The sequence below is a fragment of the Bufo bufo genome, chromosome 1, assembly GCF_905171765.1.
Source record: "Bufo bufo chromosome 1, aBufBuf1.1, whole genome shotgun sequence".
NCBI lineage: Eukaryota > Metazoa > Chordata > Amphibia > Anura > Bufonidae > Bufo > Bufo bufo.
The window spans coordinates 771,619,604-771,644,864 of record NC_053389.1 but is presented as its reverse complement, the minus strand read 5'-3'; the positions used below and the strand labels follow the sequence as shown (position 1 = coordinate 771,644,864).

Here is a 25,261-nt window from a genome sequence, read left to right as displayed (position 1 = left end):
TAGCTGGCAGCTCTGCTAATTACTATCCCTTCTCTTCCATCCTATATCTGAAGTGTCCCCGACTAACTGACTTGTTCCCGCACTGATTGCTAGCAGCTCTGTGCATTTCTCTGTTCGCTGCACTTCGGTGATAGTGAGCTAAAGGAAGAGGAAGGAGAACGGGACTGATGTGTACTATGTTCCTGTATACTCACCATCAGCGTTGATGACATTACATTACCTATCTTCTACCCATCCTGTTGTACAGATGTATTACATTTCAAAGCTGCTTGCTGAATTCTGCAGACTTCAGAGCTGAAATATCCCAGCATCCCTTGCTGGATCGGTGTTTTCACTGGTGTTTTTTATTCTCGATAGTGTAGGCTTTATAGCAGGATCTATAGTGCAATCTGGAAAATAACTGCCCCATTATCCAAGCTCAGCTAAATTGTAAGAGGCTGTGACAAATTTATTGACTGTTTCCAATGACAACCAGTAGAATTATGAATGCCGCTCTGGAGCAAAATAGAGGTTGTAACTCAGGATCAGTACAAGATATGCAATACAATTCTGCTCTGTTAGCAACACACAGATTCTCTCTGTCTCTTGTTTCTGTTTTTCTGTCTTCGAAATGCTTATGTCCCTAAGAATTTTCATTTGTTCTATTTTTCTCCATCCCATTTCATCGTTGCTTTACCCTTCTGTGTCCTTGGTCCCTTGTTTACCTCTGTCGTCCCCGTGTGTCATTTAATGCCTATGTCCACCCCTGACCTCATGTGCCCATCCCCGGGCTGCCCCTGGCAGGCAGAGGACGAATTTGACTCTTTGAGATCAGAGGTCGGAGACGGGAGGAAAGGGGCACAGATTGTGAAAAGAGCCGGCACAAAACGGGTGCAGCAGTGAGACCACAAATCTGGGACGCCCAAAATAATGGGAAACACCCAGGTAATAAATGTCAATAAGGGCAATCCCAGGTATCATCATAACAAAAAGCAACACTAACCAGGACCTCCATAATTCATCCCTAAGAATAGCCTAACCTGGATCCATCATCTAAATGACAAGATTATCAAACAATTCACCCCCATCTTAGGTCTCAATAATGTGATAACCTACATCAGCACCCAAAACATGAATGTTGTCATAGACTGTGTCTCCCATATGTTCCTCTTCTATAAAGGACATTTTAATGACTTCATTAATAAGTTATTAACACCAGCTAACAGCAAGAGCACCATGAAGAGTTTGGATAAAGCCCAGGGGTACCAACATGAGCATAGCTATAGGAGGTGCTGAGGCAGCAGTTGCAGCCAAGACCTGGTTCCTTGGGTTGGCCGAAAGACCACACCAGTATTATATAAAACATATGGTAGATAGGGGCCCTGTTACAGATTTTGCATTAGGGTCAAAGAGCGATTTGATGTAAAACTGTGGGTAAGAACAATTTATTGGGTAATCTTATTATTTAAGCTTACGGGTTTAGTTCCTTCTTGATGTAAATGGGTTGTCCAGTTTAGAAAACCCATTGTCATATACCCTATGAGTGAATTCTGAGATAATAGGGGTAGGCCTCTGTTCCTCATCTCATCACTCAAGTGGAGAGAGGTTACAAAGAGTGTCTCTCACTCTGGAGGACCTGTCCTGTCTTGCATTACACAGATAACCCATTAATATGAATGGGCACTGTGTAATCCTTCATGATGGCGCTGCAGAGAAGTTGAACATTTACCAGAGATTACAGTTGATCACTGATCAGTTTAGCAGGCCACCCCTTTAATAGTAGTGTTGACAATTCCCATGTACTTAGGATATTATTGCATTCTACTTTCATGGATCTTCCATGCATTCGTCATCTTAACTTTTAATAAAGCGGGCACTCTATCCTAACAAGATCTTCTCTTTCCTTCTCATATTTTCTCTTGGTCTGTCATCTCCACTCATCCTGCTTGTCTTGCCTAAATCCTGCACCCCTGATAGTCCTTCCTTGCATAATCCTTTCATCCATTCTGTCCCATCTTCTCTGTGCTACATGTATCTTCTAACGTCTGACACTTTCTTGCATGGGATCCATGTAAAGACTGTTATTTGACTCTTTCAGTGTCCGAGCAGCCACCAACTTTGGTGATGTCTCTTACAATCCACCTATTCAACAGTGTCCGAGCAGCCTCATATAACCATCTTCTGCTTGATCTATATGCAAATTAGTCTATTTTCACACTAGCGTTTTGGCTTTCCGTTTGTGAGATCCGTTCAGGGATCTCACCAGCGGTCCAAAACGGATCAGTTTTGCCCTAATGCATTCTGAATGGAAAAGGATCCGCTCAGAATGCATCAGTTTGCCTCCGTTCAGACTCCATTCCGCTTTGCAAGCAGCGTTTTGGTGTCTGTCTGATTAAACTCAGCCAAAACGGATCCGTCCTGGCACACAATGTAAGTCAATGGGGACGGATCCGTTTTCACTGACACAATATGGTGCAATAGAAAACGGATCCGTCCTCCATTGACTTTCAATGGTGTTCAAGACGGATCCGTCTTGGCTATGTTAAAGATAATACAAATGGATCCGTTCTGAACGGATGCAGATGGTTGCATTATCTGAACGGATCCGTCCATGGCGGATCCGCACAAAACGCGAGTGTGAAAGTAGCCTTAGCAGTTTAAGGGGTTTCTCGCCTCAGACATTGGAGGCATATCGCTAGGATATGCCCCTAATGTCTATCTTTAGAACGTAGCCTGGAAAGTCTCGGAGGGCGCACTGTGCATATGAAGCAGCCCCCCATTCATACCTATGGGAGCGCCGAAAATAGCCGAGCAGTACACTCAGCTATTTTCGGAAATCTCATTGAAATTAATGGGAAGCACACCTCGCAATTGCGGTCACCGCTCCATTCACTTCTATGGGGCTGACAGAAATAGCCAAGCCTGCGCTCCCATAGAAATAAATAGAGGGCGGCCGTGCATGCGCTTTGCGCCCCCTTTAAGTGCAAGCCCAAGCCACTCAGTGCACCCTTGCTCCTCCTGATTCCTCTGCCAGCCCCTCCCTCTACTTGACTGACAGGGCTAGGTTCCTACATTACAAACAGCTGATCAGTGGGGGTGCCGGGTGTTGGACACCCACTAATTAGATGGTTAGGTCATCAATACTAAACACACAGAAAAACCCTTTAAGGGGTTAAAGAGGACCAGTCTTTTTTCCTGACATGTCTTAGTTTATGAGGAATACATGTGCTTACTAACAGTTTTGGAGCATCTTTTCAGAGAACCTGTTTTCGCGCCACTCCTCTGTTATTCCTGCTGGAAATTTATGAATAGTTTGAGAAGTGGGTGTTACCAGTTTGGGCGTGTCCCTGTATTCTGACATTATCCAATCAATGTTGACTGTGCCAGACTGTGTAGGGACACGCCCCTTTGATAAGAACACCACGTTGTCAATATATCTAAATCTGTAGGGTACTGTCATTTATTTAGGTTTGCGGTGCAAATCCACAGCAAGTACACTGTATCTGAATTTCCGCTAGAGCTTCGCGGGAGAGGATATTCTGTAAAAGCTTCAGTGCCCAACACAAAGCACCATCCAATTATAGAGCTGGCAGCTGCCCTTGCGCTCACGGTTTATGGCTGGTTCAGCTATGCAGGACAATTTGCAGCTGAATTCTTGGAATACCGGTTTGGTCCTTCTGCCTGGTGCCATATTGCTTTACACCAGCATGAAGGCAGCAGAACGTGCACAATGAGAGCAGCCATTGCAATGTTCGGTCATGTGCATGTGATGACTTGAGGCTATAGGGGATTTATGTTCAGAGGAGAAGAGAAATGTGAGAGGTAGGAATATCCAGACAGACCAATAGCTCTAACAGATCTGTTATAATAATAGGACAAAACTGGCAGCTGCCCAGGGGCTCACTGCTCAAGGGCACCTCTGACAGGACATATGTCTAGAGAGCTGACTTTACAGGGCAATTATCACCTCATTAAAGATTCATTGAATGCATAGTTTTATATGTATAGACCCATACAATGGGCCAGTCTGATCTCCCCATCGACCCGCATCAGCTCAGTGTCTCTACTCAACCTTGGGCTACATTCACACAACTACTTAAAAACGGACACACTGAGGGACATACCTGCGCCACACTTTGCAACTTTGTAACCTTCTTGCCACTTTTCCGAAATGACGAGAAAAGAAGAGGGCTTAGTGGGAGGGCTGGATTTACTGGCATAAAAGTTATAGCTTAAGCCTGCGCCAGCCCCTAGCTGGCATAGACCAGTTTCTGGCACACGGACTTCCAGTGCATAATTTAATACGCGGTATCTGTCCCTTACTGTCTGTTTTTCATGGCCATTTTGCATCAGTGTGTGCATCCATTTCCTGGCCAACTATCAGGACCTTTCATCTGTTTTACTTATAGGAATAAATACCTGTACTTGCGGGGTACCCCCCACTGATGCTGCCATCCGTTTTATTTTATTTTTAAACATCGCTCCTACGCCCCGCTGCGCCCTCCTGAAGTTTAATACTGAGCATCAGTGCAGGGAGGAGGAGACACCAGGGTTTCTCAATGGGCGTCTCCTCCCTGGCTGTGACGCTCTCCGATGTGATTGGATCGCAGCAAAGCCAGGGAGAAGGAGACGCCCATTGAGAAACCCCGGCGTCTCCTCCTCCCTGCACTGATGCTCAGTATTAAACTTCAGGAGGGCGAAGCGGGCGTGGAAACGATGTTTACAAAAAAAATTAAAACGGATGGCAGCATCAGCGAGGGGTACCCCGCAAGTACAGGTATTTAGCTCCTATAATTAAAGCAGATGAAAGGTCCTCTTTAATGGCCGCTTTGCATCCTTTTTTACTGGCCGTTAAAAACAGATGGATTTTATAGGCTTTTTTTTTTTTTATTCTAACCCCTGCAGTGCCCTGAGTATACATAATGCCCCCCAGAGTGGCCCCTGTTCATCAAATGGCCCCCAGTATGAATAATGCCCCCTCTCAGTGCACCCAGAGTATATAAGGCACCTCTTAATGCCCGCCAGTATATGTAAGGCCCCTGTTGATGCCCCCCAGTATATATAAGGCCGTTCTTAGTATACCCATTTTAGTGCCACCCTGTATAGTGCTGGGACACTCTCTCCTCACTGAATGCTACAGGACTTGCACCCCCAGCATGATCAAGGTACATCATCACGCTGGGAGCTCCAGGTCCTGCAAGTATCCCCGAATGTTCAAGTGGATGAGGGTTTTTTCTTAATCCCTTAAATGCCCTTCTAGCCATTTTTAACAGTTTAACAGCCGTTAGACTGGTGCACCCCTGTCTGAGCAGCCGTTAAAAACTGGCCTATTGATTTTAATGGAAGTCTTTCTGGCTGTGTTTTTTGATGACCGCTGTTCACTGGCTGCTAAAAAATAAAGCCATGTGAATAGCCCCATAGAATTTTATTGGTTCTGAAAATGCCCGTCTGAAATTTTTCATGTGAATGAGACCTCAGTGCTATCTTGCAAAATTCCACAATTTATAATATCGAATCTACTTAAAATGAAACGGTTTCTTATTCATTCATGTCTAAACCAAAATCCCGAATTCAGTGCATTGTGGGAGGTCATGTCTGACAGCATTGGGAAGATAAAATGCTGTCTGTTTCCAAGAGCAACCAGCAGAAGTTTGATGGTGTATAGAAATTTAGAAAACTTCATAAAATACCTTAGGGTCTATCCAAGTATTATGAAGACTACCAGCTGTACGTTTGGTGGCCTACTGTGAGAGAGAGGTTGCTGGATACTCAGTGTGTGCACATACACACACATATATAGAAGAGGTAATTGGGTATTAAAGGCCGGCCATACAAATTCAATAGCTGACAGCTAATTCTCCATACCTATGCATGCTGCGTTGACCTGGGATGTGAATGGAGAGAATAGACACCCCTGGTGGCTGCTTATCTCCATTGAGAAGAGAAGGATCGGGCATGTTAAAATCCAATATGCTGATCATTGTTTCCAAAATTAGATGGCCAGGTGTTCTCGTCGAAAGCTGGGTGCCGAATTTGGTGATCATTTGACTGTAGAGATGGCTGCCATGTAACTCCACTGCCAGGTGTTACTTGACCCAGCATAGCCCCAGTTCTGATAACTGAGCGTAAAAACCAGGGGTGCACCACCAATGAGGCCAGGTGAAGCAATTGCCTCAGGCAGCACCAGGTAGGGGCAAGAGGGGGGCAAAGGGGTTAGGTGTCACGATCAGTGTGGGGGAAAAACTCCACACTAAACACAGGAGGGAAGGGGAACAGTAACTGGGCCTGGAAACTAGGGAAGGAACAGGTGACCTCCGACACAACCCTAATCCGGGCCCTAACCACCTATCAATATGAATAGAACTTGAAGGTAGGAATATTCATATGCTGTATACCTAGGCCCTTATATCCCTATAAGGCCCTGGAATGAGGTTAGGACCAGAGACAACCCATTCCTCCCCAGATGGATGAATGGAAGTCTCTGTCTCAGGCCCAGATACAAACAACAGGGAATATAACAAACACAAAACAATAAGAAAAGACAAGACTTATCTGAAAGTAGAAAACTGGCAACTCCAGAAGCACCACAGAGCACAACCGACCAGCTAGTAAGAAGGCAGGAAGAAAATCTATAAACCGCACCTCCAAGAGTGAGAAGCGGCTACTTATGGGAAAGGTAAATTACCAACAAGCAACACTTGAAGCAAGGGGTGTGGCATTCACCAAAACACAGACACAATAAAATCCAAAGTGAATTTGTCAATTTAACCTACGAGTTGCCAGTCTCTCCGATCTCCTGGTACCGGCCACGGGAACGTCCGTGACATTAGGTTAACAAATTGACATGGGGGGGTCGCCATTTCAGTTTTCACCTCAGGCAGCAGAAAGGCTAGGTGCACCTCTGGTAAAAACTAGTCATAAAATTATAATGTTGTGTTCTGTAATAATGAAAGAAGAACTATCTGAAAACCTAGTACTGATCCTGTTTTGGTAGGGTGGGCTTGGTGCCATCGAGGGTACAATTGTATCTGCCTTGGCCAGGGTATTCAGTTGCAGGGCTTAAGCAATGAAATATATACAGTAGTAGAAGTGAAGAACATGGGGGTTACTGTTTCTCATTGAGTACATCGAGATATATAAGAAAATATGCAAATTCTCAAACCCGCCAGCATAGAGGCACCCAGCTAGACATGCTGTTTTTAGGGTTATTGCCCCTTATCAGTACAGAACAGGATACTAGTTGGCTGGAGGTTGACACTTCTCACCATGATTGCAGGAAACGCCCTAAAAATGTGCAGCTTTCAAGCCAATCACATGAGGTGCAGTTTATTACTTGTTATGTGATTAGTCCTAGTGCCGCCTATCTACATAGCCATTATGTGCACTTTTAAAGAGCATCTGTCAGCAGGATCAGTCTGATTAAACCAGGCATAGTGCATGATGCAGGGTTGTTCCTGCTGATTAAAGCAATACCTGGATGGCGAAAATCCTTTGCAGGGTTCTAGAAAAAACAGAGCTTAATTATATAAGAAAATTAGGGCCTCAGTGCCCGAGGGAAGGGGAGAAGGGCGTGGCAAAATCAGGAAAGCAAAGCAGCAGAGGTGCCCGCCCCTCGGTTGACTCAATCCAAATTTGTATATGGCATTAAACTCAATTTTCACTAAAATGGGGCAACAGATTTTTGCCATCCAGGTATTATTTTATTCAGCAGGATCCACCCTACCAGGCCTCATGCCTGGTTTAATAGGGTTGCCCCTGCTGACAGGTCCTCTTTAGAGGGGTCTTTGTAAGAAGCATGCCACTTTAATGGTCATGCTGCTGGGCTGTTCATAAATTCCAGTAGAATTGAATATGAATGTTCCAGTGCTCATGTTCCCCTTTCTGATTTCACGTAGGATCGTGGTCTAAATATACACAGATATGTGTGCTCTGATATACTTGGGCCTCTCGATTGGCAGCCTTGTTGCTGTCACTTTTCCCCCTGTAGTCGTGATTTATCCTCTGATAATCTGTGTGTGCCCTTTACTCTCCGTCGTGTCCAATCAGGAGACTAGACCTGGCCTGCCCCCCCACCACAGATCACACGGGAGCCATGTTATGTGACACCTTCAGGGCCGAGCAGATAAATATAGACCTATGATTAGTGTCCGTGTCCGCATCCTCTTTTAGTGTTGCATAGTTGTGCACCTGAGGACATAGACGGTAACAACTGGTGAATACTGCTGTACAGTCACACCATATAGCCACATAGAACTACCCTGAGGAGTTAAATGGTGATGAATACCAGTGCGGGCCTTAAGGGTCTACAACCTGTGTGGTCGCACAGGTCACATCAATTGGGGAGGGAGGGGGGATGCCAAAATAGCTTGGTACCTGAGGCTTTTGACCACCATGATTGTTAATATTAATTATATAGCAGTATTATTTGGACAGTGCACAGTGATTACATCATATACATTTACATATCATTAAATTTACTGGAGAAATTCAGGTGCAAAACAATACAGGGGAGGCATTGGGCTGGATTCCCCAGTCTCCTCTCTGGCAGAAGAAGAGTTTGATGCTGAGGAAAGGCCTGAGCTAGCTGTCCCTCTCTCTCGCAGAAGGCTGGTACCCTGGTCAAAGGCTGGAGGCCCACGGTCTGTGGCTCAGTAGTCCGGCTGGCTCCTTGGTCACAGGGCTGGTGACCCATGGTCTATGGCTCAGCACCAACATCTCAGCATCTTCTTTTGGTCACTCATGCAGTCTGGCACAAGTCTATTCTTCTAAGCACTGATCCCTAGCTACAAACATTAGAGGCTCTGACTGTTCTCCTTACATACAGTTTCTAATTGAACTAGAAACTTCTAGTGGGAGGGGGGGAGAGGAGAAACTCAGAACAAGCAAATACAATGTTACAATTCCTGTCTCTCATATTCTCGACTTACATTAGAGCTTCAATGATACTCATTGGCAATGACAAAGCAGTTTTTCCAGACAAAAACAGGGTTTCAGACATAATAACAGGGCTAAACCAGACATCCAAAAGGTCAGTCTGTCTGGTTTTGGTGGTAAACAAGTCTAGGGTTTTCCCTCCAAAACATGCTCTTCTTTAAACCTTATGGTAAGATATGACCCTTTCACAGTGGCTATGCCCAGATATGCCCCCTTCACGGTAGTTATGGCCAGATATATGCCCACAGTGGTTACGCCGGATATGCCTTCTCACAGTGGTTAATCCAGATATGTGCCCCCTCACAGTGGTTACACCATATATGTTCCCCCTTCAGGGAAGTGTAAAAAAAACCTGTAAATACTCACCTAGTTCCACCGATGATCACAGCTCAGATGCCGGTGCTCCCCAGCAGGATACTGTCACACATCGCGCTACTGGTCTGTGAAGGAGGAGCACAGAGGCCGATTCCCCGCTCCTCCTACACAGACCAGCAGTGTGATGTGTGTGGGCATCGTGCTGCTACTGTGGAGTGCCGATGGCTGGGCTGCATGGTGAAGAGGGGAACGGACGGCTGCCTGCTTCACCATTACGATCAGCTGTCTCTGCATCCTATGGACACAGAGACAGCTGAGAGCAGGACATACCTCAGCCGTTCCAGGACCGCGGGACAGCCACTGAAATCCAGGACTGTCACGCCAGATCTGGGATGATTGGGAGGTATGGTATAAGTCAGTGCACGTTAACCCTTTAAAGTAAAATAAAGAGTTGATGGCTATGAATAGGGAAAACAAGCAAATGTCCACAAATGTCCAAACTTCAAAGTACCCCTGCTCCAGGGCACTACAGCAGAACAGTTCTTTACTGAAGAATTCAAATGCAAACACATCGGGACCGTTCTTAGCATGCACGGACTGGCAGTTGGTACACAGATGCACTTTCACAGATGTTACAGGTTTCACGGTTGCACAGGTAGTTGATAGGCTAAAGTGTCGGATTGGAGCAATCTTCCTAATACTGCACTTCTCTATCTGACTTGTACTTAACCATTCAGGCATGGAGTGTAATACACCTTGCAAAGCAATGCAACCAAGAGGGCAGACCCATCAGATTAAGCTCTGCACCTTTTTGAACAGGTTGCAAGTCCACACTGCCACTGTGAGATGTGGGCAATGTACTCACACAGGTGAACAAACTGCGGTGTGTATCCAGGCACCAGAGGCAAACTCCTGACGATATGGAGATGGAGACTTAGTGGTCTCGGGACAACAGAAATTCTCCAATGACTTTAACTCTACGCTACCTTCTTCCGTCTGGCCTGCTTCTCCGATGGATACTTGTTCTTTTTCTGGCTCGGCTCTGGCTGGTTCCTTTTTCAGGCTAGCTTCATGTCAGCTGCTTGTGCACTCTTCTATACTTTGCACTAGACTGCACTGAACTAGAATGTTTTGAATGACCCCTCCTCTCCATACAGAGTAGAGGTGTCTGTGTACATGGCCCATCAATGTCTTGTGTATACAGATATAAAAGTGCAATTTTTACATAAATGTACATTTTTAACTCTTTGCAGTGTTGCAGTGCACTGCTGTTCTGCAACATCACATTCATCAATCATATGGCTGATGCACAGCTCAGTCCCATTCAAGTGAATGGGCCTGGGCTGCAATACCAAGCACAGCCACTATACAATGTACGGCGCTGTGCTTGGCTAGCTGTGAGAAGGCCACAGCTAGCCATGCATAGCGTCATATTAACATCTTGCAGGTCTGATAGATGCGACCTACACCAACCTCCAGAACAGGGGCCGTTTTCATGGCTAACATGAAAGTGAATGGAGAGAGGCACCTCTCATTTCATCCTCACAGAAGGAAGTATATGCAATGCTGGTGCCAGATTTATACTGGACATGCCATAGAGGCCGCTAGTTGGTCCTGTGCCTTTTGCTGGACTACCCAAGGGTCATGGAAAAGGGAAAACAAACACCAGGCCCTTCTGTTCTGTTTGTCACTATAATGGACACCCAATGAACACAGCCTTACAATATGCACACTAGAGGAAGCAATAGGAGTTGCATAGGTCAAAGTAGTACCCAAATTCTTGGTAGAGGTTTTCTTTTGGGTGGCACAAAGAAGAGAACGGCATATTTCCATGGAGATATCACTGGTATATAATACAGCTGGACAATCACAATAGGCCTGGAGGGGGTTAATTTTCAGCAACAAGCTCTGGCATTGTACTAGAGAGAGGGTAATGAAGGACGCGTCTGGGACCAGAGTTTGGACAGAATAAGGACATAAGAGGCAGAACAGGATTAATTAGTGTAAAGAGAACAAAATGCCATCTCTGCTGCATGTCACTGCTGCCATTACACCCAGACAATACCCGCTCTAATTCTAGCCCATCCAGCTAAATATATGCACCAGGCTCTGCCACCCGAGGGATCACGTCTTGCTAATCGCTGCTCGCAGGCACAGATTTCTCCGTAGCTAACACACAGAAACAGCATAAAACCCTAGTAAATGCTAATCCTTGAGTCGTCTTCTTCTGTCCAATTGTTAAGTGTTCCGTTCAGCTTTTTCTTACTTATTATTCGCAGCTGGAAAAGCTGAGTGACAAACAATGGCTGCCAACGAAGGACACAAGGTGGTGGTCACCCAGCTTTCCCAGCAGGGGTAGACGGAGGTTGGTCTGGGCTAGTAGGCATTAAATATCATGGGCCCATTACCAGCCACTAGAGTGTTTATATGCTTGGATTTAAAGGGGCTTTCCAACAGTACGTTATTAATGACCTATCCTCAGGACAGGTCATCAATATCTGATTGGTATCTGATTCCTACTCCCGGAACCTCTGCCAATTAGCTGTTTAAAGACGCATACCAAGCACAGCGCCGTTCATCGGATACTGGCTGTGCTTGGTACTGCAGTCCAGACCCTTTCCCTTGAACGAGACTGAATTGCGCCTAGGCCATGTGCCCAGTGAAGGTGACGTCATAGGCCAAGGAAGAGGCCACAGCGCTCACTGGAGCACCACGGCCTCTTCAAACAGCTGATTGGTGGGGATGCTGGGAGTTGGACCCCCACCAATCAGCTATTGATGACCTATCCTAAGGATCGGTCATCAATGTTGTATTCCTGGAAATGTTAAAGTACTCCTTAAAGGAACCATGGGCCATCACTGGCCAGCAGCTCTCAGGTACGGCCCTAATAGTCAGTCCGCCCCTATTTCTCCAGAATCATCCTGTTCTTTCAGGTTGTTCTATTGAACTTATTCTTAGGTATATCTATTGCTGGATGACAACCAATATGTCCATTACAGGATCCAAAGGAGTTGTCACTCAGACTCCTCAATGGCAAATTGGCCCAATAAAATAAGTCACCGATAATCACCAAAAAAATGAATAAAACTAACTTACATATGTATGAAGATCCAAAAAACTTTATTGTAAGTATATATAAACATATAAACAATACATACATATATAATAAAACAGGCAGCACAAGGCGGGACACACAGATGAGTAGCAGGACCCAAGGAGAGGCCGGGAGATCAGTGCACGAAATAACAGGGAAAAAAGAATGCTAGCTGAAAGAGCATATCTCAAAACCTCATAGCAGCAACGCCCCAAACAAAGTGCAAAGGAGGCAATTGTGGAGATTGAGGTTGGAATAAAAAAGGACAAAGTATAAACATACCCTGAATGGTGCAAAGATCTCTCGGCCGACTCCTGACCCAACGCCGTTTCGCCAGTAGATCTGGCTTCTTCCTGGTCCACCCCCAAACTCCACTTCCTGTTCCATCCAGGTATTATTTTATTCACTTCCTGTTCCCTCTCGACCCAGGAAATCACCACTCAACCAATCACAGGCTGCAGCAATGTCCTGCCCTAGGCCAGTGACTGACTGATTACCTGTGTGTTGAGAGGGACCAAGGAGTAAAGTCAAGAAAGCATTGGAACGGGAGCGGAAAGGATCGCGAAGATGACTTATTTTATTATTTTACACCATTGTGAGCTTTGTCAGACAACCCCTGGATGAGAATCCCAGCAGCAGCCATATTGCCCAACACCCGGTTTTTCCAGGTTTCTGAGGTATCCGGGTGATTACCCTTGATATTAACAGAAGAATTTGTTTTGCTTTTTCTCTCTTTGCCCAGAACTACACCTCAAGTACAAGCTATTGAAGCCAACCCGACTGCCATTTACTGCACCCCCACAGAAGAAGAAAAACGAATCAGAACCGAATTTCTCCTCGCTCATCTATTAGCAGGCATCTCCCCTCCAGGAAGAATAAATCACAGAGGGGTCCCTCCCCCTCCAAAGTCCGAAGCAAGACGCTCACCCCCCTGTATGCTCACGGCATGAAGATTTGCACCCTGCATGTTACAGAGTAATATGCATGAGATGACATTGGGGAAGAGGACAGAGTTGCCCCCCCTCCCTTCTTCCCATTATTCAAATTCACCTGCTCCCCTCCCCCCTTTACCCAATGGAACCCCAGTGGGGGGGGGGGGACCTTTTTGCTAAATCAGACTGGAAAAAAAAATGGGTGACACTTAACCTTTTCCTTCTTTCCCAGCTGCAAAATGCTTTGCGTCTCAGATGTATATCAGTACTGAGTATGTCTATACACTCTACCGCAACATTAAGGGAGCCCCCACCCCCCTTCCTCCCCCAACTTTATATTTCTCTGTCCGTCGACAAACAGCAATAGGAGTCACCCTCCACCTGGGTAAGGATCGTCTTCCAGGCCACAGGGCACAGCACAACGTTGACCGGGCAGACCAGGCAAGGGTTCCCCACGTTGCAATTCATTTGCGCTCCAAATTTTTTTCTTTCTTCGAAAGCGAAAAGGGCTACATGTTAGGGATACTCAGTATTGTTACGCGGGGGCGTGACCAGACCCAAGGAGTTGTATGTAGATACTCAGTACCATTATACAGCGCGGCATGTTCTTCTTTTCAGGTGGCTATGGCATTTTTAGGTGGCACTCGGCGCCGTTATACAGCGCAGCATGCTTATTCTCAAGCTAGTGCATAAAGGTAGCCTGCATTATTGTACAGTGCAGTCCGTTTAGAATGGGGGGGGGGGGGAGACGGTGGTGTGTAGATATAAGCAGACCCATCACATCGCAGGGCAGCATGTTTTACTACCAGGGGCTAGGAGTGTATAGAGATACTCATTCTCACCATACAGCGCGGCATGTTCATCTATCAGGGGCTGAAAGTGCGTAGAGATGCTGAGTGTCTTTATACAATGCATTAAGGGTAGAGGGGTTTGCGGGGATTAAACTGCCCCCCTGACTCAGGAATGTGGTTCCAGCTTTAGGGGGGGAGGGGAGAATTCTATATATTAAAGGATTTAAGCAACTCCCCCTCCCCACTCCAGTTATCCCAAGTCCAGACCCTCCAGCCCTGCTCCGGAGAGACAAAGCACTCACCTTCACAACCTCTCCAGCGCTCTTTTTAGATGCAATTTCTGATATGCATAAAAAGCTGATTGTACAATATCTGCTCATATGGGAATAAATACTATGCAATATAATCTTATCTTGTGTCATTTCATCTGTGCACAGCATGTCATATTTACAATGACCACAAGGTGGCAGCGCTGAGCTAGACTTCTGTTGCAGTAGGGAGGGGGAAGTTATTGTACCCATTGGTTCTACAGATGTCGGAGAACTGCATGACGCAGCATGCCCTGACACAAAAGATGCTATATGTTTCCGTTAATGGATTTTAAGTGAAAATACAGCTATCCCTCAAGATCCCTCAATATTCTCACCATACAATGGTCTTTTCTGACCCATCGTAAACCAGACTCAGCATACAATGTCTCAGACTCCGATCCAACCAATCAAGGCCTCTTCTCTGGTAAAACAGCTGTATAGATGTATAGAATGACTGTTATATGTAGGGATTAGTTTTACCTGTCTTAGTTATCTGCTTATTTTTCTTAACTCTTCATTTTCTCTTATCTTGGATAACATTTTGGGGCTTTGGAGCCGATTACTCAACTTACAATGGTTTCAACATACAATGGTCGTCCTGGAACCAAATAATATTGTAACTTGAGGGACCGCTGTATATAAAATGTATCCCACACGCTACACAGTAGGAATCCCAGTTGTCAAGCCCCCCTCCATTACATTAGAATACTATGTTTATTGTAGTATGAAATGGATGCAATTTGCTAAAATACTTAAATGCTCACATTTTCAATATCTCTGTTTGCTGTCAGTGAGTAGAAGAAACGTTACAGTGAATACAAATCTGTCCTGGATACAAAAAAAAAAAAGTGTTACTCAAAATTGTTTTTTGTGTCCATCAGTGTCACGTGCAGCCATTGGCCACCATGGCTTGGTGGGGTTTTGGCGACATGCGGTATAAACCTAGCGTTAGTGTAACGAGCCAAAAACCTCGACCAGGACAGATTATTTAATTGCACAGGGGGACAATGCGAAGCTGGAGGAAGAAGATAGAAAAATATATATATATATATATATATATATATATATATAACATCAAAGGATCAGGCAGCACTCCAAATACAGTGAAAGAAATGGTGGATCTTTATTCCCCTTGCAACGTTTCAACCGCGGTCTTTCTCGAGCGGTTGAAACGTTGCAAGGGGAATAAAGATCCACCATTTCTTTCACTGTATTTGGAGTGCTGCCTCATCCTTTGATGTTATACTTACGATAGCCGTGTGAGCCTGTGGCTGTGAGGATATCTGCACCCACTTGCACTGGTCTTGTGCTGCTGTGGCCCTTTTTTTGAATTATATATATATATATATATATATATATACAGTTGTGTTCAAAATAATAGCAGTCAGACATCACTAACCTGATCACTGTTTTTGGTATAAATTATATTTCTACATGGTAAATAATTTACTAGCAGGTGTAGTAGAATAATATAAATCCAACAGACCCAGCAGTCATTACATGCATGCAGCTGATTCTGTGTAATTGAATCACTTATTGAAAGGGGATCTGTTCAAAATAATAGCAGTGTGGAGTTCAATGAGTGAGGTCATTCATTCTTTGAAAAACAGGTGGCATTTACTGTCCTTATTTAAGAAAGGAAGGCAGCAAATGTTGTACATGCTGGTTACAGTGCATTTCTCTCTGAAATTCTGAGGAAAATGGGTCGTTCCAGTCATTGTACAGAAGAACAGCGTACCCTGATTAAAAAGTTGATTGGAGAGGGGAAAACATATAAAGAAGTGCAGAAAATGATAGGCTGCTCAGCTAAAATGATCGCAAATGCTTTAAAATGGCAACCAAAACCTGAAAGACGTGGAAGAAAGCGAAAAACTCCCATCGAATGGATAGAAGAATAGACAAAATGGCAAGGACTCGGCCAACAATCAGCTCCAGGAAGATCAAAGGAGGTCTAAAGTTACCTGTGAGTACTGTTACAATTAGAAGACGGCTATGTGAAGCCAAGCTATCTGCAAGAAGCCCCCGCAAAGTCCCACTGTTGAAAAAAAGACGTGCTGATTTGCCAAAGAGCACATTGACGGCCTAAAGAGAAATGGCGCAACATTTTGTGGACTGATGAAAGTAAGATTGTTCTTTTTGGGCCTAGTAGACGGAGACAGTTTGTCAGACGACCCCCGAACACTGAATTCAAGCCACAGTACACTGTGAAGCATGGTGGCGCAAGCATCATGATATGGGGATTTTTCTCATACTACGGTGTTGGGCCTATTTATCACATACCAGGGATCATGGATCAGTTTGAATACATCAGAATACTAGAAGAGATCATGCTGCCTTATGCTGAAGAGGAAATGCCCTTGAAATGGGTGTTCCAACAAGACAACGACCCCAAACACACCAGTAAACGTCCAACATCTTGGTTCCAGACCAACAAGATTGACGTTATGGAGTGGCCAGCCCAATCCCTGGATCTTCATCCAATAGAAAACTTGTGGGGTGACAACAAAAATGCAGAACTGTGGAATGTAATCCAATCATCCTGGGCTGGAATACCTGTTCACAGGGGCCAGAAGTTGGTTGACTCCATGTAACACAGATGTCCAGCAGTTCTCAGAAACAGCGGTTATACAACTAAATATTAGTTCAGCGATTCAAAGGAAAGCAAAATCTTCAAACATTTTTCAGTTTATATAGTGAATGTTTGAGTTTGTAAAGAAGAATACAAACACTGCTATTTTTGTGAACAGTCTAATGTTCACTTTTCTTAAGAAAAATTTAGAGGAACAACACAACTTTGATATATTTTTCATCATGTTTTGATTTGGAATAGAATGTGTAGTGTTCCCAATGCATTTGTGTGTATGGAAATAAAAGCTATTACAAGGATTTTGAGCTTTATTCACTTTTTTTAAACACACTGCTATTATTTTGAACACAACTGTGTATATATATATATATATATATATATATATATATATATATACACAGTGAGGAACAGAAGTATTTGAACACCCTGCGATTTTGCAAGTTCTCCCACTTACAAATCATGGAGGGGTCTCAAATCCACATTGTAGGTGCATTCCCACTCTGAAAGACAGAATAAAATTAAAAAAAACAGGAAATCACATTGTATGATTTTAAAAGAATTTATTTGTCTTGCACTGTTGAACATAAGTATTTGAACACCTGAGAACCAGCAAGAATTCTGGCTCTCAAAGACCTGTTACTGTGGCTTTAAAAAGTCCACCTCTACTCCACTCATTAATCTAACTTAGTAGCTCCTGTCTGAGCTCTTTATAGACCCCTGTCCACCCCACAGTCAGTCAGACTCAAACTACTACCATGGGCAAGACCAAAGAGCTGTCAAAAAACACCAGAGACAAAATTGCGGACCTCCACAAGGCTGGAAAGAGCTAAGGGGCAATTGCCAAGCAGCTTGGTGAAAATAGATCAACTATTGGAGCAATTGTTAGAAAATGGAAAAGGCTAAAGACGACTGTCAGTCTGGGGCTCCATGCAAGATCTCACCTCGTGGGGTATCACTGATGATAAGAAAGGTGAGGAATCAGCCCAGAACTACAAGGGAGGAGCTGGTCAATGACATGAAGAGAGCTGGGACCACAGTTTCAAAGGTCACTGTCGGTAGAACACTACACCGTCATGGTTTCAAATCATGCATTGCACGGAAGGTTCCCCTGCTCAAGTCATCACATGTCCAGACCCGTCTGAAGTTTGCCAATGACCATCTGGATGATCCAGAGGAGGCATGGGAGAAAGTCATGTGGTCACTGAGACCAAAGTAGAACTTTTTAGTCTAAACTTCACTCGTCGTGATTGGAGGAAAAAGAAGGATGAGTTGCATCCCAAGAACACCATCCCTACTGTGAAGCATGGAGGTGGTAACATCATGCTTTGAGGGTGCTTTTCTGCGAAGGGGACAGGACGACTGCACTGTATTAAGGAGAGGATTAATGGGGCCAATTATTGTGAGATTTTGAGCAATAACCTCCTTCCCTCAGTCAGAGCATTGAATATGGGCCGTGACTGGGTCTTCTAACATGACAACGGCCTGAAGCACACAGCCAGAATAACCAAGGAGTGGCTCCGTAAGAAGCATATCAAGGATCTGGAGTGGCCTAGCCAGTCTCCAGACCTAAATCAAATAGAACATTTTTGGAGGGAGCTGAAACTCTGTGTTGCTCAGCGACAGCCCCGAAACTTGACAGATCTAGAGGAGATCTGCATGGAGGAGTGGGCCAAAATCCCTGTTGCTGTGTGTGCAAACCTGGTCAAGAACTACAGGAAACGTTTGACCTCTGTAATTGCAAACAAAGGCTTCTGTACCAAATATTAACAACTGATTTTCTCAGGTGTTCAAATACTTATGTTCAGCAGTGCAAGACAAATACATTCTTTAAAAATCATACAATGTGATTTGCTGAATTTTTTATTTTTTTCATTCTGTCTCTCAGAGTGGGAATGCACCTACAATGTGAATTTCAGACTCCTCCATGAAGTGGGAGAACTTGCAAAATCGCAGGGTGTTCAAATACTTCTGTTCCTCACTGTATATATATATATATATATATATATATACACTCACCTAAAGAATTATTAGGAACACCTGTTCTATTTCTCATTAATGCAATTATCTAGTCAACCAATCACATGGCAGTTGCTTCAATGCATTTAGGGGGGTGGTCCTGGTCAAGACAATCTCCTGAACTCCAAACTGAATGTCAGAATGGGAAAGAAAGGTGATTTAAGCAATTTTGAGCGTGGCATGGTTGTTGGTGCCAGACGGGCCGGTCTGAGTATTTCACAATCTGCTCAGTTACTGGGATTTTCACGCACAACCATTTCTGGGTTTACAAAGAATGGTGTGAAAAGGGAAAAACATCCAGTATGCGGCAGTCCTGTGGGCAAAAATGCCTTGTGGATGCTAGAGGTCAGAGGAGAATGGGCCGACTGATTCAAGCTGATAGAAGAGCAACGTTGACTGAAATAACCACTCGTTACAACCGAGGTATGCAGCAAAGCATTTGTGAAGCCACAACACGCACAACCTTGAGGCGGATGGGCTACAACAGCAGAAGACCCACCGGGTACCACTCATCTTCACTACAAATAGGAAAAAGAGGCTACAATTTGCACGAGCTCACCAAAATTGGACTGTTGAAGACTGGAAAAATGTTGCCTGGTCTGATGAGTCTCGCTTTATGTTGAGACATTCAAATGGTAGAGTCCGAACTTGGCGTAAACAGAATGAGAACATGTATCCATCCTCTGATGGCTACTTCCAGCAGGATAATGCACCATGTCACAAAGCTCGAATCATTTCAAATTGGTTTCTTGAACATGACAATGAGTTCACTGTACTAAAATGGCCCCCACAGTCACCAGATCTCAACCCAATAGAGCATCTTTGGGATGTGGTGGAACGGGAGCTTCGTGCCCTGGATGTGCATCCCTCAAATCTCCATCAACTGCAAGATGCTATCCTATCAATATGGGCCAACATTTCTAAAGAATGCTATCAGCACCTTGTTGAATCAATGCCACGTAGAATTAAGGCAGTTCTGAAGGCAAAAGGGGGTCCAACACCGTATTAGTATGGTGTTCCTAATAATTCTTTAGGTGAGTGTGTATATATATATATATATATATATAATCGAATAGAAAGCAGGACTGCACTCCAATATGTGATGAAAAAATCAAGGCAGTTTATTCACCCATGTTAGGCAAACTTTGCCTAACATGGGTGAATAAACTGCCTTGATTTTTTCATCACATATTGGAGTGCAGTCCTGCTTTCTATTCGATTATACTATTGGGGATTGCCGTTGCCCCCTTTTTGGACATTGCACCCACTTGTCAGGTTGGTGCTCCCGTTGGACTTTCCTTTTTTTATATATATATATATATATATATATATATATATACAGTCAGGTCCATAAATATTGGGACATCAACACAATTCTAACATTTTTGGCTCTATACACCACCACAATGGATTTGAAATGAAACAACCAAGATGTGCTTTAACTGCAGACTGTCAGCTTTAATTTAAGGGCATTTATATCCAAATCAGGTGAACGGTGGAGAAATTACAACAGTTTGCATATGTGCCTCCCACTTGTTAAGGAACCAAAAGTAATGGGACAATTGGCTTCCCAGCTGTTCCATGGCCAGGTGTGTGTTATTCTGTCATTATCCCAATTACAATGAGCAGATAAAAGGTCCAGAGTTAATTTCAAGTCTCCTATTTGCATTTGGAATCTGTTGCTGTCAACTCTCAAGATGAGATCCAAAGAGCTGTCACTATCAGTGAAGCAAGCCATCATTAGGCTGAAAAAACACAACAAGCCCATCAGAGAGATAGCAAAAACATTAGGCATGGCCAAAACAACTGCTTGGAACATTCTTAAAAAGAAGGAACGCACCGGTGAGCTCAGCAACACCAAAAGACCCGGAAGACCACAGAAAACAACTGTGGTGGATGACCGAAGAATTCTTTCCCTGGTGAAGAAAACACCCTTCACAACAGTTGGCCAGATCAAGAACACTCTCCAGGAGGTAGGTGTATGTGTGTCAAAGTCAACAATCAAGAGAAGACTTCACCAGAGTGAATACAGAGGGTTCACCACAAGATGTAAACCATTGGTGAGCCTCAAAAACAGGAAGGCCAGATTAGAGTTTGCCAAACGACATCTAAAAAAGTCTTCACAGTTCTGGAACAACATCATATGGACAGATGAGACCAAGATCAACTTGTACCAGAGTGATGGGAAGAGAAGAGTATGGAGAAGGAAAGGAACTGCTCATGATCCTAAGCATACCACCTCATCAGTGAAGTATGGTGGTGGTAGTGTCATGGCGTGGGCATGTATGGCTGCCAATGGAACTGTTTCTCTTGTATTTATTGATGATGTGACTGCTGACAAAAGCAGCAGGATGAATTCTGAAGTGTTTCGGGCAATATTATCTGCTCATATTCAGCCAAATGCTTCAGAACTCATTGGACGGCGCTTCACAGTGCAGATGGACAATGACCCAAAGCATACTGCAAAAGCAAGCAAAGAGGTTTTTAAGGGAAAGAAGTGGAATGTTATGTAATGACCAAGTCAATCACCTGACCTGAATCCGATTGAGCATGCATTTCACTGGCTGAAGACAAAACTGCAGGGAAAATGCCCCAAAAACAAGCAGGAACTGAAGACAGTTGCAGTAGAGGCCTGGCAGAGCATCACCAGGGATGAAACCCAGCGTCTGGTGATGTCTATGCGTTCCAGACTTCAGGCTGTAATTGACTGCAAAGGATTTGCAACCAAGTATTAAAAAGTGAAAGTTTGATTTATGATTATTATTCTGTCCCATTACTTTTGGTTCCTTAACAAGTGGGAGGCACATATGCACAATGTTGCCATTCCTACACCGTTCACCTGATCTGGATGTAAATACCCTCAGATTAAAGCTGACAGTCTGCAGGTAAAGCACTTCTTGTTTGTTTCATTTCAAATCCATTATGGTGGTGTATAGAGCCAAAAATGTTAGAATTGTGTCGATGTCCCAATATTTATGGACCTGACTGTATATATATATCTTTTTTCTTCTTCTTCTTCTTTTATCTAGGTATTGTAAGGCGTTACACTCTCAGGCTGGGCGGCGATGACAGATTCTCTTGCAGACCACAGGGTTAAAGTCCAAATGCTGCTTTATTTATCACACTCCGGCAATACAGGCAACCCCAGTTATAATTCACTGGGTAGGGTGAAGGACCAGCACCACAAAACATAAACCAAACTGAAATAAACACCTGCCCGTCTGGGCCCTGGCTAATACAGAAAGGATCCTAGCTCACCTATTGAACACAGGTCACACAGAGAACTCGGCTTCTCTAGCCAGCAGCGCAGCCATCTTCCCAGGCTTTCTCCAGGCATTCCTCTCCTCAGACTGACAGCCTGGACTGTGCTTTATTTCCCCTTGATGATCCCAGCTGGCTTCAGCTGGGATCCCTCAGGCTAGGGGAAAACCTGTCCTGGATTTTATTCACCTCACCCAGTTGAGGAAGCTGGGTGGGATATACACCCCTTCCAGGACTTTACCATACACTTTTCTGTTCACCTTACCACAGTATATTCTATATATATACATAGACGACATCTTCCTCATTTGGCGAGGGGACATTGAGTCCTTGGAGCAGTTTCACTGCTATCTGAATGATATGGACAGTGAGATTGTTTTCACTTTAACACACTCCAATAAACAGGTCCAGTTCCTTGACACGATGGTGTCCATCATTGGTGATAGATTGTCTACAGACATCTTCACCAAATCTACTGACTGCAATACATTATTGCGATACGAGAGCTGCCATCCTAGACCCTGTATTGACTCTCTACCGCGCAGTCAATTACTGCGTGTAAAGAGAATTGTACAGGATCCAAAAAACTTACCTGTCAGATATGAACAAATGGTCAATAAGTTCAGACAGAGGGGGTACCCGCAAAAAAATCTAGCAAGACACCTGAAGAGAATTCAGTATCCACAGGGGGAGGAGGAAAAGTAACCTAAATCCAAACAGATCCCTTTTGTAACAACTTACTCTGAACAAAGTAGGGATATAGCCGGTATACTGAAAAAACACTGGCCTATTTTACAGAGTAATTTCCCCAAGATTGAGGTACTCACTAGACCTCCTCTCCTGTCATATAGACGGCCCACCAACCTGAGAGACAGGCTGGTGAGGGCCGATGTTCCTATCAAAAAGAAGGTACAAACATTTCTTGGTGCAAGGAGGACGGGATGTTTCCCGTGCCTTACGTGTGTAAACTGCACTTACATGATTAGAGGGAATGTGTTTAAACATCCGGAAACCGGAGCACAATATGACATCCGTCATTATTTGACGTGTGATAGCACGTTCGTTATTTACGTGTTGAAATGTCCATGTGGTCTCCTCTATGTGGGGGAGACCACATGTGACATGAAAACGCGTTTAAATAACCACCGGTTTTCGATAAGACGTAAAAGATTGGACCTACCGGTCCCTAAACATTTTGTGGAGCTTGGCCATACTGAGAAAGACCTCAAATGTATGATTATAGATCAGGTTCAAAGGGGTAGATGAGGAGGCGACCGTACAGTGACCCTTAAACAGCGGGAACTGCGGTGGATACATTGCCTACAGTCACTCAAACCTAAGGGTCTGAATGTGGATTTCAAGTGGAACATTATATAGAATGCTGGGCTCTCTGATGCCTTTGTGGGGTTCTGTCTTTGCCAAATTGGTTATGTGACCACCTTTTGGTGTCTAATTCTAATTTTATTTCATTCATTATACTTAATATTTTTTCTCCTTTTAGGATCAATGGGATCCAAAAGGGATTAATCTATTCCTCAAGTTATTTTCATGGTGGAGGAGGATGGCGGCGGTCACCTTGGCGGTATAGGTCCAGAACAGGAGAATGGGATCCACATTCAAAATCTTGGCTTCACATTGAAAGAAAAATGGATAGATCGTGAATGGAGGAAACTATGGCTATAGGAGATGTATAGGGGGTAGGAGAAGAATGTGGGGATGCGGAGTGTGGACAACACTCTATACCCCATGATCCTTTGGGTGTATGGGGATGATCACCTGACAGGTGCGTCCCTATAGACCATACAACCTTTTCTCCATAAAATATATATGTTACGTCCCCTTTAAGGACCACAACCCTCCGAGATGCACGATTTGATATCCTTATGTATCTATAATTTTATATTCTAATCATCTGTAATAACCATGTAAATGGGTTTTTGATCCGATCATTCTCCTGTTGTGCTGGTCTGTTCCCAATAAAGGTCTCATTGCCGTGCTCTGACTGAACCTGGGGATGACGTGGTGTTGAGGGTAAGCGCTTCCTGGTTGTCAGGCAACGATCCATGTGACAGAGTCACATGATCGGGAGGCCGAACGGGGAGGAGCTGCCCTCCATTTTCGTCATGCCTTGGGGGAGGCGCCAGGTTGCTGGTGTGCACATCGGGATGGACGTCACTTTCGGTTGCGTCTTTTCTTTGTGTACGCCGGTATCCTGGATACCGGGCATGCGGTGTGGGACCCCAGGGACGCCGAGACGCTCGCCATCCTGACACTCCACGATGTAAGTTTTTTAACCATGCGGCTATTGACCGCGCAATTAGCACGTACAGGTGTTCACTATAAGTATACACAAAGCACGAGGCACTTTATATATTGGGCAGTGTTGGTCTATTTGTGAATTTTGAAAACTGCCTATGAGATGTCACTATGTATGAGAAGACAGTGATGTTATATGAAATGAATGCACATATGATTATGAAAAACTTTCTAATGTAAACTCACTATTTGTATATTGTTAATTATGCTATTACCAATTAGTTTGTTAATTGACCCACTAAGCATCATGGGTATAAATGTAGATGCTGATACACCAATTGTTATGCTTGAGAAAGACTGCAATGAGCAGTTGAAACGTTGCACAGGGGAATAAAGCGGGTCGTTTTTCATCTTATCCTGGAGTGCTGCCTCTTCTTTGAAAAATCTGAAAAATCTATATGTATATATATATAAAAAGAAGGACGTATATATGTATGTATGTATTGTGACACAGTAAGAGGTTTGTTCTGGGAAAACAGGTATTTTCTTCCCAGCATGTGCTGCTGGGCTGATTTACAGCCAGGTGATGTCAAATACCAGACCAGATTTTAAATGCCGGTCCGGGTTTTGGCAGCACCTGGCTGTCCTTAAATAGGCAGCTGGGCTCAGAAGCCAGGTCTCTGTGTTGGGATCTGGGAGCCTTGTGTCTGGATGAAGGCTTTCTACCTGTTTGGCGTGAAAACAGGTTGGTGCTGCTATGAGCAAGGACTCTTTGAGGCAGAATT

The 25,261-nt window shown here is 44.3% G+C and overlaps 1 protein-coding gene across 3 annotated transcripts in view; it reads left to right on the top strand.

Annotated features, from left to right (window-relative positions):
- Positions 1–14,451, top strand: part of ANK1 (ankyrin 1) — a 163,714-nt gene extending 149,263 nt beyond the window's left edge. For all 3 annotated transcript variants that reach the window (XM_040414816.1, XM_040414815.1, XM_040414817.1), the window contains 2 exons: positions 784–924; positions 13,065–14,451. In XM_040414816.1, the coding sequence (XP_040270750.1) occupies positions 784–882 (99 nt within the window). In that variant the 3' untranslated portion in view covers positions 883–924; positions 13,065–14,451. The remainder of the gene's footprint in view (positions 1–783; positions 925–13,064) is intronic.
- The last annotated feature ends 10,810 nt before the right edge of the window (positions 14,452–25,261 follow it).